Source organism: Macaca nemestrina, chromosome 1 (genome assembly GCF_043159975.1).
Source record: "Macaca nemestrina isolate mMacNem1 chromosome 1, mMacNem.hap1, whole genome shotgun sequence".
NCBI classification, from domain to species: domain Eukaryota; kingdom Metazoa; phylum Chordata; class Mammalia; order Primates; family Cercopithecidae; genus Macaca; species Macaca nemestrina.
Window position 1 is genome coordinate 207,652,345 of NC_092125.1, and position 13,393 is coordinate 207,665,737.

General features: G+C 47.3%; 1 protein-coding gene across 4 annotated transcripts in view; it reads right to left on the minus strand.

Moving 5' to 3' along the window:
- Positions 1-9,179, minus strand: part of LOC105494509 (dehydrodolichyl diphosphate synthase subunit) — a 43,488-nt gene extending 34,309 nt beyond the window's left edge. For 2 of the 4 annotated variants that reach the window (XM_071097978.1, XM_071097968.1), the window contains exons 1-3: positions 9,064-9,179; positions 8,431-8,548; positions 2,281-2,397 (exon numbers count right to left, since the gene is read on the minus strand). In XM_071097978.1, the coding sequence (XP_070954079.1) occupies positions 2,281-2,397; positions 8,431-8,493 (180 nt within the window). In that variant the 5' untranslated portion in view covers positions 8,494-8,548; positions 9,064-9,179. The other 2 variants (XM_071097977.1, XM_071097967.1) reach the window with 1 other exon arrangement.
- Positions 9,180-13,393: the final 4,214 nt, after the last annotated feature.

Consider the following 13,393-nt stretch of genomic DNA (forward strand, 5'->3'; position numbering starts at 1 on the left):
TTCCTTTATGTCAGGGCCTGTGCTACATGCTTTCCATTGTGCCATCTTATTTATCTTCAAATAATCTACTGAGAGAGATTGCTAACCCTGTTTTATAGATGAAGAAACTGAGGCAAAAGGAAGCTACATAACTCACTGCAGGTCGCAAAGCCAGACAGTGACAGAGCAGGGGTGCCAATGAGTTCTGAGGGACTCCAGAGCTTAAGCTCTTAAGCATTAGGCAAAACTGCCTCTCAGTTACAAAACAGAAGCCAGAGTCAACAAACTCCATAAAGTAAAGACTTCTACAAAGTGTTAGTGAGAACCCCACTGCCACTCATTCAAGAAAAAAAATCACAGCCCTGGCATCACGCTGTGCCCTTGTGCCAGGATACTGGGACCTGTGAACTACAGACCATATTTCCATTCTTTTTTTTTTTTTTGAGACGGAGTCTCACTCTGTTGCCTAGGCTGGAGTGCAGTGATGTAATCTCAGCTCACTGCAAGCTCCGCCTCTCGGGTTCACGCCATTCTCCTGCCTCGGCCTCCTGAGTAGCTGGGATTACAGGTGCCTGCCACCACGCCTGGCTAGTTTTTTGTATTTTTAGTAGAGACGGGGTTTCACTGTGTTAGCCAGGATAGTCTTGATCTTCTGACCTCATGATCCGTGTGCCTCGGCCTCCCAAAGTGCTGGGATTACAGGCGTGAGCCACTGCTCCCGGCCCTCCATTCTTCTTAAAAGTTTCACCAAGATTGTCATATTCCATTCTTTTGTTAAACTTAATGTTTTCCAATTTATAACATGCATTATACCACAAAATGTTCATGACCTCTGTGTAGAGTGATGTCCTGGTTTGCTGGGGACTTTCACCAGTTTTAGCACTGAAAGATCTGCGTCCTGAGAAACCTGTCAGCCTTGCCAAAGCAGAATGAATAGTCACCCAATGTTCATCCAGAAATGTCACTTCTAAGAATTTATCCAAAAAGAGTACTTTTTTTTTTCAGACAAGGTCTTGCTCTGTCACCAGGCTGGAGTGTGGTGACATGAACATAGCTCACTGCAGCCTCAACCTCCAGGGTTCAAGTGATCCTTCCACCTCAGTCCCATAAGTAGCTGGGACCACAGGCATGCACCACCATGCTTGGCTAATTTTTTTTTTTTTTTTTTTTTTTGTAGAGACAGGATCTCACCATGTTGCCCAGGGTGAAACAGTACTATTTATAATGTTTATTGTAATGTCAAGTAATAGTGGAGCAGTTAAATTGTATCAGATCCTCTTGATAAAATGTTCTATAGTCATTGAAATATACAGTTAGAAAGCTTATATATACACCTTAAAAAATGCTTCCCCAAATGTTGGCCGGGCACAGTGGCTCATGACTGTAACCCCAGCACTTTGGGAGGCTGATGGGGGTGGATCACTTGAGGTCAGAAGTTCGAGAACAGCCTGGCCAACATGGTGACACCTCATCTCTCTCAAAATACAAAAGAATTAGTTGGATGTGGTGACAGGTGTTCAATCTCAACTACTCAGGAGGCTGAGGAAGAAAATCACTTGAACCCGGGAGGTGGAGGTTGCAGTGAGCAGAGATCATGCCACTGCACTCCAGCCTGGGCAACAGAGCGAGACGCTGTCTCAAACAAACAAAACCAAAATGTTAAAAAATAAGGTTACCGAAGCTACAGATGCAATTTTATTAATGTTAAGTCATGTAGAGCATACAATAAGGATTGGATGAGGCATAGAATATAAACTGTTGATTTATTAAAATAAGAAGAGGCAATTTTGTTCCTATTTCCAATATTTTATGGTCATTCACTGGATGATTACTTCTTTGTTAATGTCATTTTTTTTTTTCTTGAGATGGTGTCACTCTGTCACCCAGGCTAGAGTACAGTGGCACAATCTCTGTTCACTGCCGCCTCAAGCTTCCTGGGCTCAGATAGTCCTCCCACCTCAGCCTCCTGAGTAGCTGGAGGCACAGGTGTGCACCACCAAGTCTGGCTAATTTTTAAATTTTTTTGTAGAGACAGGGTTTGACTATGTTGCCCAGGTTGGTCCTGAACCCCTGGGCTCAAGCAATCCTCCTGCCTCGGCCTCCCAAAGTGTGGGATTACAGGCATAAGCAACCACATCTGGCCAATGTCAAGATGAGACCTATAGCTAGCAAGCAAACAGTAAAACACAGAGACAGATACACAAAACACTCTTCAACCACAGCAAACTCAGAGCCTGGTTTTCTAGCTATAATCCACCTCTCCACAGACTATTCACTTTGGGCTCTGCCATACAAACCCACCTCAGCTAGCTTGTTGAAGCCCTGTGAGTGGCCTTCCTGCCGCTCCACCTGGCACTTCTTGGCATAGCGACGGTTCCCGTCCATTATGAATGCAATGTGTTTCGGCATTGGGCCTGCCTGTGGAATAGGAAGACAAATCATGAACAGGTTTCATATTCTTCAGGGATAAAGGAAGACACTACACCCCAAGGTGATAAGTTTGGGTTATGTGATGAAAACCTCAATGAAGGGAATTGGGTACTTTGTGCTTTTAACTCAGTAAAAAGACATTAAAGTTTACTTACTTAGTTACTTAATTTTGAGGCAGGATCTCACTCAGTCACCCAGACTGGAATGCAATGGTGTGATCACAGCTGACTGCAGCTTTGGCCTCCTGGGCTCAAGTGATGCTCCCACCTCTGCCTCTCACTGACTAGCCAGGGCTACCAGCACATGCCATCACACCTACCTAGCCTTTTTTTTTTTCTTTTTTTTTTTTTAAGAGATGGAGTCGGCCAGGCATGGTGGCTTACGCCTATAATCCCAGCACTTTGGGAGGCTGAGGTGGGTGGATCACTTGAGGTCAGGCGTTCGAGACCAGCCTGGCCAACATGGTGAAACTTGGTCTCTACTAAAAATACAAAAATTAGCCAGGCATGGTGGCATGTGCCTGTAGTCCCAGCTACTCTACTCTGGAGGCTGAGGCAGGAGAATCGCTTGAACCCAAGGAGGTGGAGGTTGCAGTGAGTCGAGATCATGCCACTGCACTCCAGCCTGGGCGACACAGTGAGACCGTCTCAAAAAAAAGAGATGGGTGGGGTATTTTCGCATGTTGCCCAGGTCTCGAACTCCTGGGCTCAAGCAATCCTCCTTCATCAGCCTCCCAAACTGCTGGGATTAAAAAAGGTATGAGCCACCATAGCTGGCCTACTTATTATTTTTTTGAGATGGAGTCTCGCTCTGTTGCCCGGGCTGGAGTGCACTGGTGCGATTTCGGCTCACTGCAAGCTCCGCCTCCCGGGTTCACGCCATTCTCCTGCCTCAGCCTCCCGAGTAGCTGGGACTACAGGCGCCTGCCACCACGCCTGGCTAATTTTTTTTTGTATTTTTAGTAGAGACGGGGTTTCACTGTGTTAGCCAGGATGGTCTCGATCTCCTGACCTCGTGATCCACCCGCCTTGGACTCCCAAAGTGCTGGGATTACAGGCTGAGCCACTGCGCCCGGCCTACTTATTTTTATTTACATATTTACTGAGCACTTACTCCATGGCAAATACTATGCTAAGCTTCTTTTTTTTTTGAGACGGAGTCTCGCTCTGTCGCCCAGGCTGGAGCGCAGTGGCCAGATCTCAGCTCACTGCAAACTCCGCCTCCCAGGTTCACGCCATTCTCCTGCCTCAGCCTCCCGAGTAGCTGGGACTACAGGCGCCCACCACCTTGCCCGGCTAGTTTTTTGTATTTTTTAGTAGAGACGGGGTTTCACTAGGTTAGCCAGGACGGTCTTGATCTCCTGACCTCGTGATCCGCCCATCTTGGCCTCCCAAAGTGCTGGGATTACAGGCTTGAGCCACCACGCCCGGCCTGCTAAGCTTCTTATACTTCATCTTATCATACAAGTCTATAAAGTAAATAGTATTATCTTCATTTTACAGATGGAAAAACAAGCTCAGAGACTTCTAGTGACTTGCATAAGTCACACAGTTAAGAAGAGACAAATGGGGATTCAAACTGATGTCCCTCTGCCTCCAAAGTTAATCTTTCAACCATATGCTCTTAAGTACAGGCTTGGTTTAGAGCAACTAGAGAGCAAAGGAAAAAAAAAAATTTTTTTTTCCTTGAAAAAGGTCTTACTCAGGCCAGGCGCGGTAGCTCACACCTGTAATCCCACCAGCACTTTGGGAGGCCGAGGTGGGCGGATCACGAGGTCAGGAGATCGAGACCATCCTGGCTAACATGGTGAAACCCTGTCTCTACTAAACATACAAAAAGTTAGCCGGGCATGGTGGCAGGCGCCTGTAGTCCCAGCTACTCGGGAGGCTGAGGCAGGAGAATGGCGTGAACCTGGGAGGTGGAGCTTGCAACGAGCTGAGATGGCACCACTGCACTCCAGCCTGGGCAACAGAGTGAGACTCCGTCTCAAAAAAAAAAAAAAAAAGAAACAGGGTCTTACTCTGTTACCCAAGCTGGATGGAGTGTGGTGGTGTTATCTCAGCTCATTTGCAATCTCCACTTTTTGGGAGGAGAAAGGTTCTCCCACTTCAATTTCCCAAGTAGCTGGGACTACAGGAGTACACTACCACACCCAGCTAATTTTTTTATTTTTTGTAGAGATGGGGGTCTCACCATAATGGCCAGGCTGCTATCGAACTCCTGGGATCAAGAGATCCACTCGACTTGGCCTCCCAAAGTGCTGGGATTACAGGTTTGAGCCATTGTGCCTGGCCAGGAAAAATTTTTTTTTTTTTTTTGAGATGGAGTCTTGCTCTGTCACCCAGGCTGGAGTGCAGTGGCCGGATCTCAGCTCACTGCAAGCTCCGCCTCCCGGGTTCACGCCATTCTCCTGCCTCAGCCTCCCGAGTAGGGGGACTACAGGTGCCCGCCACCTCACCTGGCTAGTTTTTTTGCAGTAGAGATGGGGTTTCACCGTGTTAGCCAGGATGGTCTCCATCTCCTGACCTCGTGATCCGCCCGTCTTGGCCTCCCAAAGTGCTGGGATTACAGGCTTGAGCCACCGCGCCCGGCCGAAAAATTTTGATGGGTATAGTGAAACGAAGATGTTACCTTCTACAGAAAAAAGGAACTCATATGGCCAGGTGCAGTGGCTCACGCCTGTAATTCCAGCACTTTGGGAGGCCAAAATGGGTGGATGACTTGAGGTCAGGAGTTAAAGACCAGTTTGGCCAACATGTTGAAACCCCATCTCTACTAAAAATGCGAAAATTAGGGCTGGGTGCAGTGGCTCACGCCTGTAATCTCAGCACTTTGGGAGGCAAAGGAGGGCAGATCACGAGGTCAGGAGTTCAAGACCAGGCTGGCCAATATGGTGAAACCCCGTCTCTACTAAAAATACAAAAATTAGCCAGGCGTGGTGGCAGATGCCTGTAATCCTAGCTACTTGGGAGGCTGAGGCAGGAGAACTGCTTGAACCTGGGAGGCGGAGGTTGCAGTGAGCCAAGATCATGCCACTGCACTCCAGCCTGGGCAACAGAACAAGACTCCATCTTGGGAAAAAAAACCAAAAAATACAAAAAATTAGCCAGGTATGGTGGGAGCCTGTAATCCCCGCTACTCAGGAGGCTGAAGCTGGAGAATGGCTTGAACCCGGGAGGCAGAGGTTGCAATGAGCCAAGATGGCGCCACTGCACTCCAGCCTGGGTGACAGAGTGAGACTCTGTCTCAAAAAAAAAAAAAAAGGGCACTAATTCCTGACCTCTAGCCAACTGCTGACACACAGGAACTGGGGCGCAATATTGTTGGATCTGTTGATCTTGCAAGAAAACCAAACATCAGGATTTTTATAAAAATTTTGCTTTTCGGCCGGGCGCAGTGGCTCATGCCTATGATCCCAGAACTTTGGGCAGCCGAGGCGGGTGGATCACAAGGTCAGGAGTTTTAAGACCAGCCTGGCCAACATGGTGAAACTCAGTCTCTACTAAAAATAAAGAAAAATTAGCCAGGTGTGGTGGCGGGTGCCTGTAATCCCAGCTACTTGGGAGGCTGAGGCAGGAGAATTGCTTGAACCCAGGAGGCAGAGGGTGCAGTGAGCCGAGATCATGCCACCGCACTCCAGCCTGGGTGACAGAGTGAGACTCTGTCTCAAAAAAAAAAAAAAAAAAATTGTTTTTCAAAGCAAACCAAAACGACTTTTTTTGAGCCAAACAAAACTTACTTGGAGCCAGACACGGTGGCTCAAGCCTGTAATCCCAGCACTTTAGGACGCTGAGGTGGGCAGATCACTTGAGGCCAGGAGTTCGAGACCAGCCTGGCCAACATGGTGAAACCCCAACTCTACTAAAAATACAAAAAAATAAAATAAAATAACCAGGTGTGGTGGCGGGTGCCTATAATCCCAGCTACTTTGGGAGGCTGAGGTGGGAGAATCGCTTGAACCCAGGAGGCGGAGGTTGCAGTGAGCCAAGATTGCACCAGTGCACTCCAGTCTGGGCAACAGAATAAGACTCTATCTCAAAAAAGAAACCATAAAAAACAAAACCCTTATCTGGCTTGGAGCAGCTTTGAGTTATCTCCCATAACACAAATGGACTCCTTAGCCTACTTTTCCTCACCTGGGAGGGCTCTTCCCTGACTGCTTCCTCATCAACACTTCTTCTTTTTCTACTTCTGTCTCCCACATACAGCCTTTCCATCCCCCAAAATCCATTCAAGTTATGCAGCTTGTTCTTCCAAACATACCACTGCAGTGGTTCCCCAAGGAGATACTTCCCATTCCCTGGACTGCTTGAGATCCCTTGGCATTTGTTTGTGAGCATGTGTGGGGCTTGTATAAAGGTTACTGACTCATGAATTCATTACTGCCTGCTGCTTGACAGCCTGTGGCTGAAAAACAAAACCAAGCTGACTGGCCCCAATCTCAAACCTGTCTTAGGCAGATACAATATTGCTGTGATTCCTAGAGAAAAAGCTGAGGGAAGATTTGGGGAAGATGGGAGATAATAGTCTTCAAATGGCTGAAAGACAACCCTAATAATAATTAAGAACTGCTAGACATTATGCTAACTGCTTTATATTAATGTCTCATTTAATTCTCATAACAATTCTATAGTTGTTAAAGTCACATGATTACTAAATGACAGAACAGGACTTTCAGACCAGGTGCAGTCGCTCAGGCCTATAATCCCAGCACTTTGAGAGGCTGAGATAGGTGGATCACCTGAGGTCAAGAGTTTGAGACCAGCCTGGCCAGTATGGTAAAATCCCATCTCTATTAAAAATATAAAAATTAGCCATGTGTGGTAGTACATGCCTGTAACCCCAGCTACTTGGGAGGCTAAGGCAAGAGAATTGCTTGAACTTGGGAGACGAAGGCTGCAGTGAGCCAAGACTGTGCCATTGCACTCCAGCCTGGGTGACAGAGCAAGACTCCGTCTCAAAAAAAAGAACAGGAATTTCAGCCACGTTTGTCTGCCTCTAGAGCCCAAACTCCTTTTTTTTTGTTTGTTTGTTTGTTTGTTTGTTTTTTGAGACGGAGTCTGGCTCTGTCGCCCAGGCTGGAGTGCAGTGGCTGGATCTCAGCTCACTACAAGCTCCGCCTCCCGGGTTTGCGCCATTCTCCTGCCTCAGCCTCCCAAGTAGCTGGGACTACAGGCGCCCGCCACCTCGCCCGGCTATTTTTTTTGTATTTTTTAGTAGAGACGGGGTTTCACTGTGTTAGCCAGGATGGTCTCGATCTCCTGACCTCGTGTTCTGCCCGTCTCGGCCTCCCAAAGTGCTGGGATTACAGGCTTGAGCCACCGCGCCCGGCCCCTTTTGTTTTTTTTTGAGACAGAGTCTCATTCTGAACTTTTTTTTTTTTTTTGAGACAGTCTCGTTCTGTCACCCAGGCTGGAGTGCGGTGGCACAATCATGACTCACTGCAGCTTTGACCTGGGCTCAAGAAATTCTCCCAGTTCAGCCTTCCGAGTAGCTGGGACTACAGGTGAACACCACCAAGCCCGGCTAATTTTTGCATTTTTTTGTAGAATCAGGGTTTTGCCATGTTGCCCAGGCTGGTCTCAACTCCTGAGCTCAAACAGTCTGCCCACCTCGGCCTCCCAAATTGCTGGGATTACAGGCCTGAGGGACCAGGCCCAGCCCCCAAGCTCTACTGCCAGATCAAAGAATATATCAAAGATTAACCTATTTAAATCCAGAGGACAGTACAAGGAACAGTGATCAACATTCCAAGGAAACAAATTTCAGTTCTCTATAAGGAATACTTAGCAGTCTAGGCGGCCCACTGATATTGAGAGGCCTCGGCTTCCTGAAAATGTCAGAGTTAGGACAAAAGTCTACCAGAAATGTAGACCTGGAAGTTACCATTCTAAAACTCTTTGGTTTCCTTGCTAAATTCCACGAATTTAAATCATGAATTGCTCAACTTTATTAACAGATTTTGATACAAGATTATCCAACTGACCAGAAGGCCAACTGGTGCTCTGGGCCATTGCTCACCTTTATGATGTTGGCACAGAACCGCTCCCAAAGTGACAGCTCTCCTTCCTTGATCCATGACATAGTTCTTTTCCAGTCAGAAGATCACCCCAGAACAACCAAACACCAGCCAGGTAATCTTGGATAAACAAGAAAGAAAATAAGAAGCCACCAAGGTTTGCAAAGAGCTATAACTGACTTCTGGGGAATCAGATGAACTGTGGAGAGCAGCCAGCATTACAATCCAAAGACACTGGTCTAAGCCTATAATCTTTTACCACCCACAGTTTTATAAGGCAATGAGACCTCTGGGGGGCAAAAGCCTTTCCTCGGTTCTCGTGCCTTTGCAGACTTGTTCCCATTCCCATTTCCTCAGTATCTGCACTGACTTCTTCTGAACATCTAAGTCAGCTTCCTGCCACATCATGGTGCCCACATCTTGATCATTCCCTGTTTCTTCCTTCTCCATCTTCCCTCAAGCTGTTTCCCACTCTGCGCTCCCAGTTACTAACCCCTTCAGTTATCGCACCGCCGGTACTTCACGCCTCAGTGGTCTCCTGATTATCCCCTCAGTCGTCCCTTTGCTTCTCCCGCAGCTGCTCCCCGCCCAGTCACCCTCTTCTCCTCTAGTTCACCCCTTCAGTTCAGTGGCACCTGATTCGCTCCGCTGGGCGCGTCCCCACCGCTTCAGTGGGCCGGCACTTCCTCACGACGTGGCGCTAGAAGAACACGTCATCTTTGGGCGCTGCGACACGCCCCCTCCGTCACCCAAGTTGGGGGGGCCCTGCCCTGCGCCTGCGCCTGCGGGCTAGAGGGAGGGCAGTTCTCAGTCCTGTTGGGTGTGGACGCCGGCTAGGGTGAGAGCCAGGCTCACGTGACCCAGCGGGGCGGGAGGCTGGGCTCCAGGCCACGTGCAGGGGGACCAGCTGGGGAAGACGGGGTTGAGCCCAGTGTGGGGAGCGGAAGGGTCGGTAGACTCACAGATTGGGAGGCCTCTGGAAAACGCGCCAGTGAAATGAGCCAGGGGGAAGAATCGAGGCGCTTCTCGGCCTTTGAAGGCAGCTTAGGACTGCTGAGAAATGGGGTAAGGCAGCGTCCTAACCTGGGAATGCCGCAGAACCGGGCTTCATTAGAGCACTGGTACATACTCTTAAAAATTATCTCGTTACGTTTCGTGTTTTATTTAGTGGATTTAATCGTCTGGGAAGAAGTTTCTAGCCGCAGCCAATCTTACAGACGCGCAGAATATTAATCTATTTTGTGCCGATTTAAGGCACGCATATTTTAGGATTTGTGGATTACCAAGACCTGTCTCAACGAACTCAGGAGAAGCGGTAAGGCCAGAAGGATCTCTGCCATAAGAATGACTTCTAGGCCAGACGCGGTGAACCACGCCTGTAATCCCAGCACTTTGGGAGGCGGAGGCGAACGGATCACCTGAGGTTAGGAGTTCGAGACCAGCCTGGCCAACATCGTGAAACCCCCCCGTCTCTACTAAAAATACAAAAAATGAGCCGGGCGTGGTGGTGGGCGCCTGTAGTCCCAGTTACTCGGGAGGCTGAGGCAGGAGAATCGCTTGAACCCTGGAGGCGGCGGTTGCGGTGAGCCAAGATCACGCCACTGCACTCCAGCCTGGGCAACAGGAGCGAAACTCCGTCTCAAAAAAAAAAAAAAAAAAAGAATGACTTCTAAAATAACAGGTGCTCGCTTTGGCAGCACATAAACGAAAATAACAAATTAACCCTGGTAGAAAAGCTAAGGGCATTAGCTCTGTACTGAACCTTTACGAAAAAAAGGGTTGCAAGGATTCTAGGCTCACAAAAGAAATTCGTAGTTAAGGCCGGGCGCGGTGGCTCACGCCTGTAATCCCAGCACTTTGGGAGGCCGAGGCGGGTGGATCACGAGGTCGGGAGATCAAGACCATCCTGGCTAACGCAGTGAAACCCCGTCTCTACTAAAAATACAAAAAATTAGCCGGGCGTAGTGGCGGGCATATGTAGTCCCAGCTATTCGGGAGGCTGAGGCAGGAGGATGGCGTGAACCCAGGAGGCGGAGCTTGCAGTGAGCCGAGACTGGGCCACTGCACTCCAGCCTGAGCGACAGAGCGAGACTCCGTCTCAAAAAAAAAAAAAAAACGTAGTTCAATCTTCTCAAAATTGAAAAAGGAGGAAAAAATTTTTTACAGATTCTTATACAACCAGTATTATTTTTATTTATTTATGTATTTATTTCGAGACGGAGTCTGGCTCTGTCACCGAGTCTGGAGTGCAGTGGCGCGATCTCGGCTCACTGCAACCTCCGCCTTCCGGGTTCAATCGATTCTCCTGCCTCATCCTCCCGAGTAGCTGGGACTACAGGCGCGCACCACCGGCTGGCTAATTTTTGTACTTTTAGTAGAGACAGGGTTTCACCATTTTGGCCAGGATGGTTTGGGTCTCTTGACCTGGTGATCTGCCTGCCTAGGCCTCTCAAAGTGCTGGAATTACAGGCTTGAGCCACCTGGCCCGGCCACAACCAGTATTTCTTGCAAAGCATAATACAACTTTATCATGCATTATGTCTTGAGTGGAATAAAAATTCACAATTGTCAAAGAACCTTTTTGTCGCATTTCACTTTTCAATATTATTAAAGAAATGAGGCAAGGAAGAGATTTTTTATTGGCAATTTCTAATTGATTATGTCTTCCACTCTTTCTAATGAAAGGGGTTATTTTAACACAGCAACATAATCAGAGAAAGCCCTAGAGATGAGTAGAAATGAATAGTATTGAGCTTTTCTATCCTTCCTGCTTTGCAACCTGGGGAGTAAATTTCAGTCCAACTTACTTCATTTTGCAGCAAGACAATTTAACTAAGTCCACTAGTAGTTTGCTGCTTTATGAGGTTCTACTGTCAGCTTTGACTTTTGGTACAATTAAGGAGCCACAAAGTCCCTGGAGTAGATGTATGAAACTTCTTTCCCTTGCTCTGATAATGTCAGGCTTGAGGATTTAAACTGGTTTCCCTGTTTCCTTGCACGTTGTGTTAATATACTTGGTTTGCCTCCAATCAAGTTTTTTTTTCCTTTTTAAAATCCTTCCCTTAGTGGGAATAGATGTTTAAAAATCAGTGTTCTTGCTTGATGACTTGTGATATATACAAAAAAAATTCGATGCTCATAAAAAGCAAACTTTGGCTCAAAGAAAATGTTGCATTTATAGTTAGTCAGTGAATCTCCTCTGGCCTCAATTTCCCCAGTTCCACAACACATTTCTGTCCTTGGGATGCTGCAAGGGGTTAATTAATTAAGATTTGTAAAGGACTTTGAGGAGTAGGGGACAAAGTATTATTAGGGTCTCATGCCCCAAGCCATGGCCCCATCCTTTCATCCCAGCCAGTGGCACAGGCAACCCCATTCTTATGCATGCCAAGCCCCTAATCCCCTCTTGAATGTGGAAGCTTCCAAGGAAAGGACAAGAGGCCTTAACTAGAAACAAAAATCCACTGTAATGAGGTGCTAAGAGGACTGAACTTTCAAGATTCATTCCTAACAAAGTGGCTGAACAGAAAAATGTAATGGTTCTTCTGTGACTTCTGAGTCCCAATCCAAGAAAGTGGGAGTTATGGGAAGGGCAAAAACATCTGACAAGGGGATGACAGTTTGAGTACCAATAAGTCTTTATTTATTCATTGTATTTTCCCAGGGAAAGGAGAAGGGAAGAGAAGAGTCAGCATGTGTTAAAAAGTGATTAAAAAATGGGAAAGGAAGTACCCAGTACAGCAAAATCAACCATCAAATAAACACACCCCAGTGATGGGGTCACCAAAGCCCAAAGGGGCTCAGTCTCCTGCAGTTCAGGAATGAGGGAAAGGGATCAGGAAAAAAACAGACAGGTACAGGCTTTCCTACCCTCCCTTCCCATAAATTCAAGATTTTACACAAAGCTTTGGTTTCTAGCAGTAAACATGGAGTTACATTCGTTCGTCTCCTATTAAACAATCTTGTGGCCACTTTGACATAAGTTTCTAGCACCTGCATAAAAGTTCCTGAGTGACTTGGATTTACATTCATATTCCCTTTCTTGGCCTCCTGACCCCACTTTCTACATGGAAGGCCCCAGTTGCATCTCTCTACTTTAGGATTAAAAATTAAGTAGGTTTGATCCATCCAAAATACAGCAGTGTCTTTTTTTTTTTTTTTTTGAGATGGAGTCTTGCCAGGCTGGAGTGCAGTGATGCGATCTCGGCTCACTGCAGCCTCTACCTTGCGAGCAGCTGGGACTACAGGTATGCACCACCACACCCAGCTGTTTTTTTTTTGTATTTTAGTAGAGACAGCGTTTCACCGTGTTGGCCAGGATGGTTTTGAACTCCTGACCTCGTGATCCGCCCACCTCAGCCTCCCAACATGCTGGGATTACAGGCGTGAGCCACTGTGCCCGGGCTACAGTGTTTGGCATGAATATATCAAGAAATAGTCGGCCCAGCGTGGTGGCTCATGCCTGTAATCCCATCACTTTGGAAGGCCGAGGTGGGCAGATCACCTGAGGTCAGGAGTTCCAGACCAGCCTGGACAACACAGTGAAACCCTATCTCTACTAAAAATATGAAAATTAGCTGGGTGTGGTGGGCACCTGTAATCCCAGCTACTCAGGAGGCTGAGGCAGAATTGCTTGAACCCAAAAGGCAGAGGCTGCAGTGAGCCAATCATGCCACTCCACTCCAGCCTGGGCGATAGAGTGAGACTCCATCTTAAAAAAAAAAAAAGAATTGGTAATTGTCTTGACTTAGGTGGTTGGGAACAAGGGATAGAGGGTTTTCCTAGCTTCAGGATTTTTGCATACATCGTTTAAGAGTTGTGGAGACACTCCAAGTGTTAAATGTGTATGAGTGTGGGTGTGTAAGTTTTCTTTTGGGAGTGAACAGAAAAGAGGACAGGGTAGAAGACAAGTTTTTAGGACAGAAGATCTGGTCTAATAGGTAATAGGGGAAGGGGAATACAAAA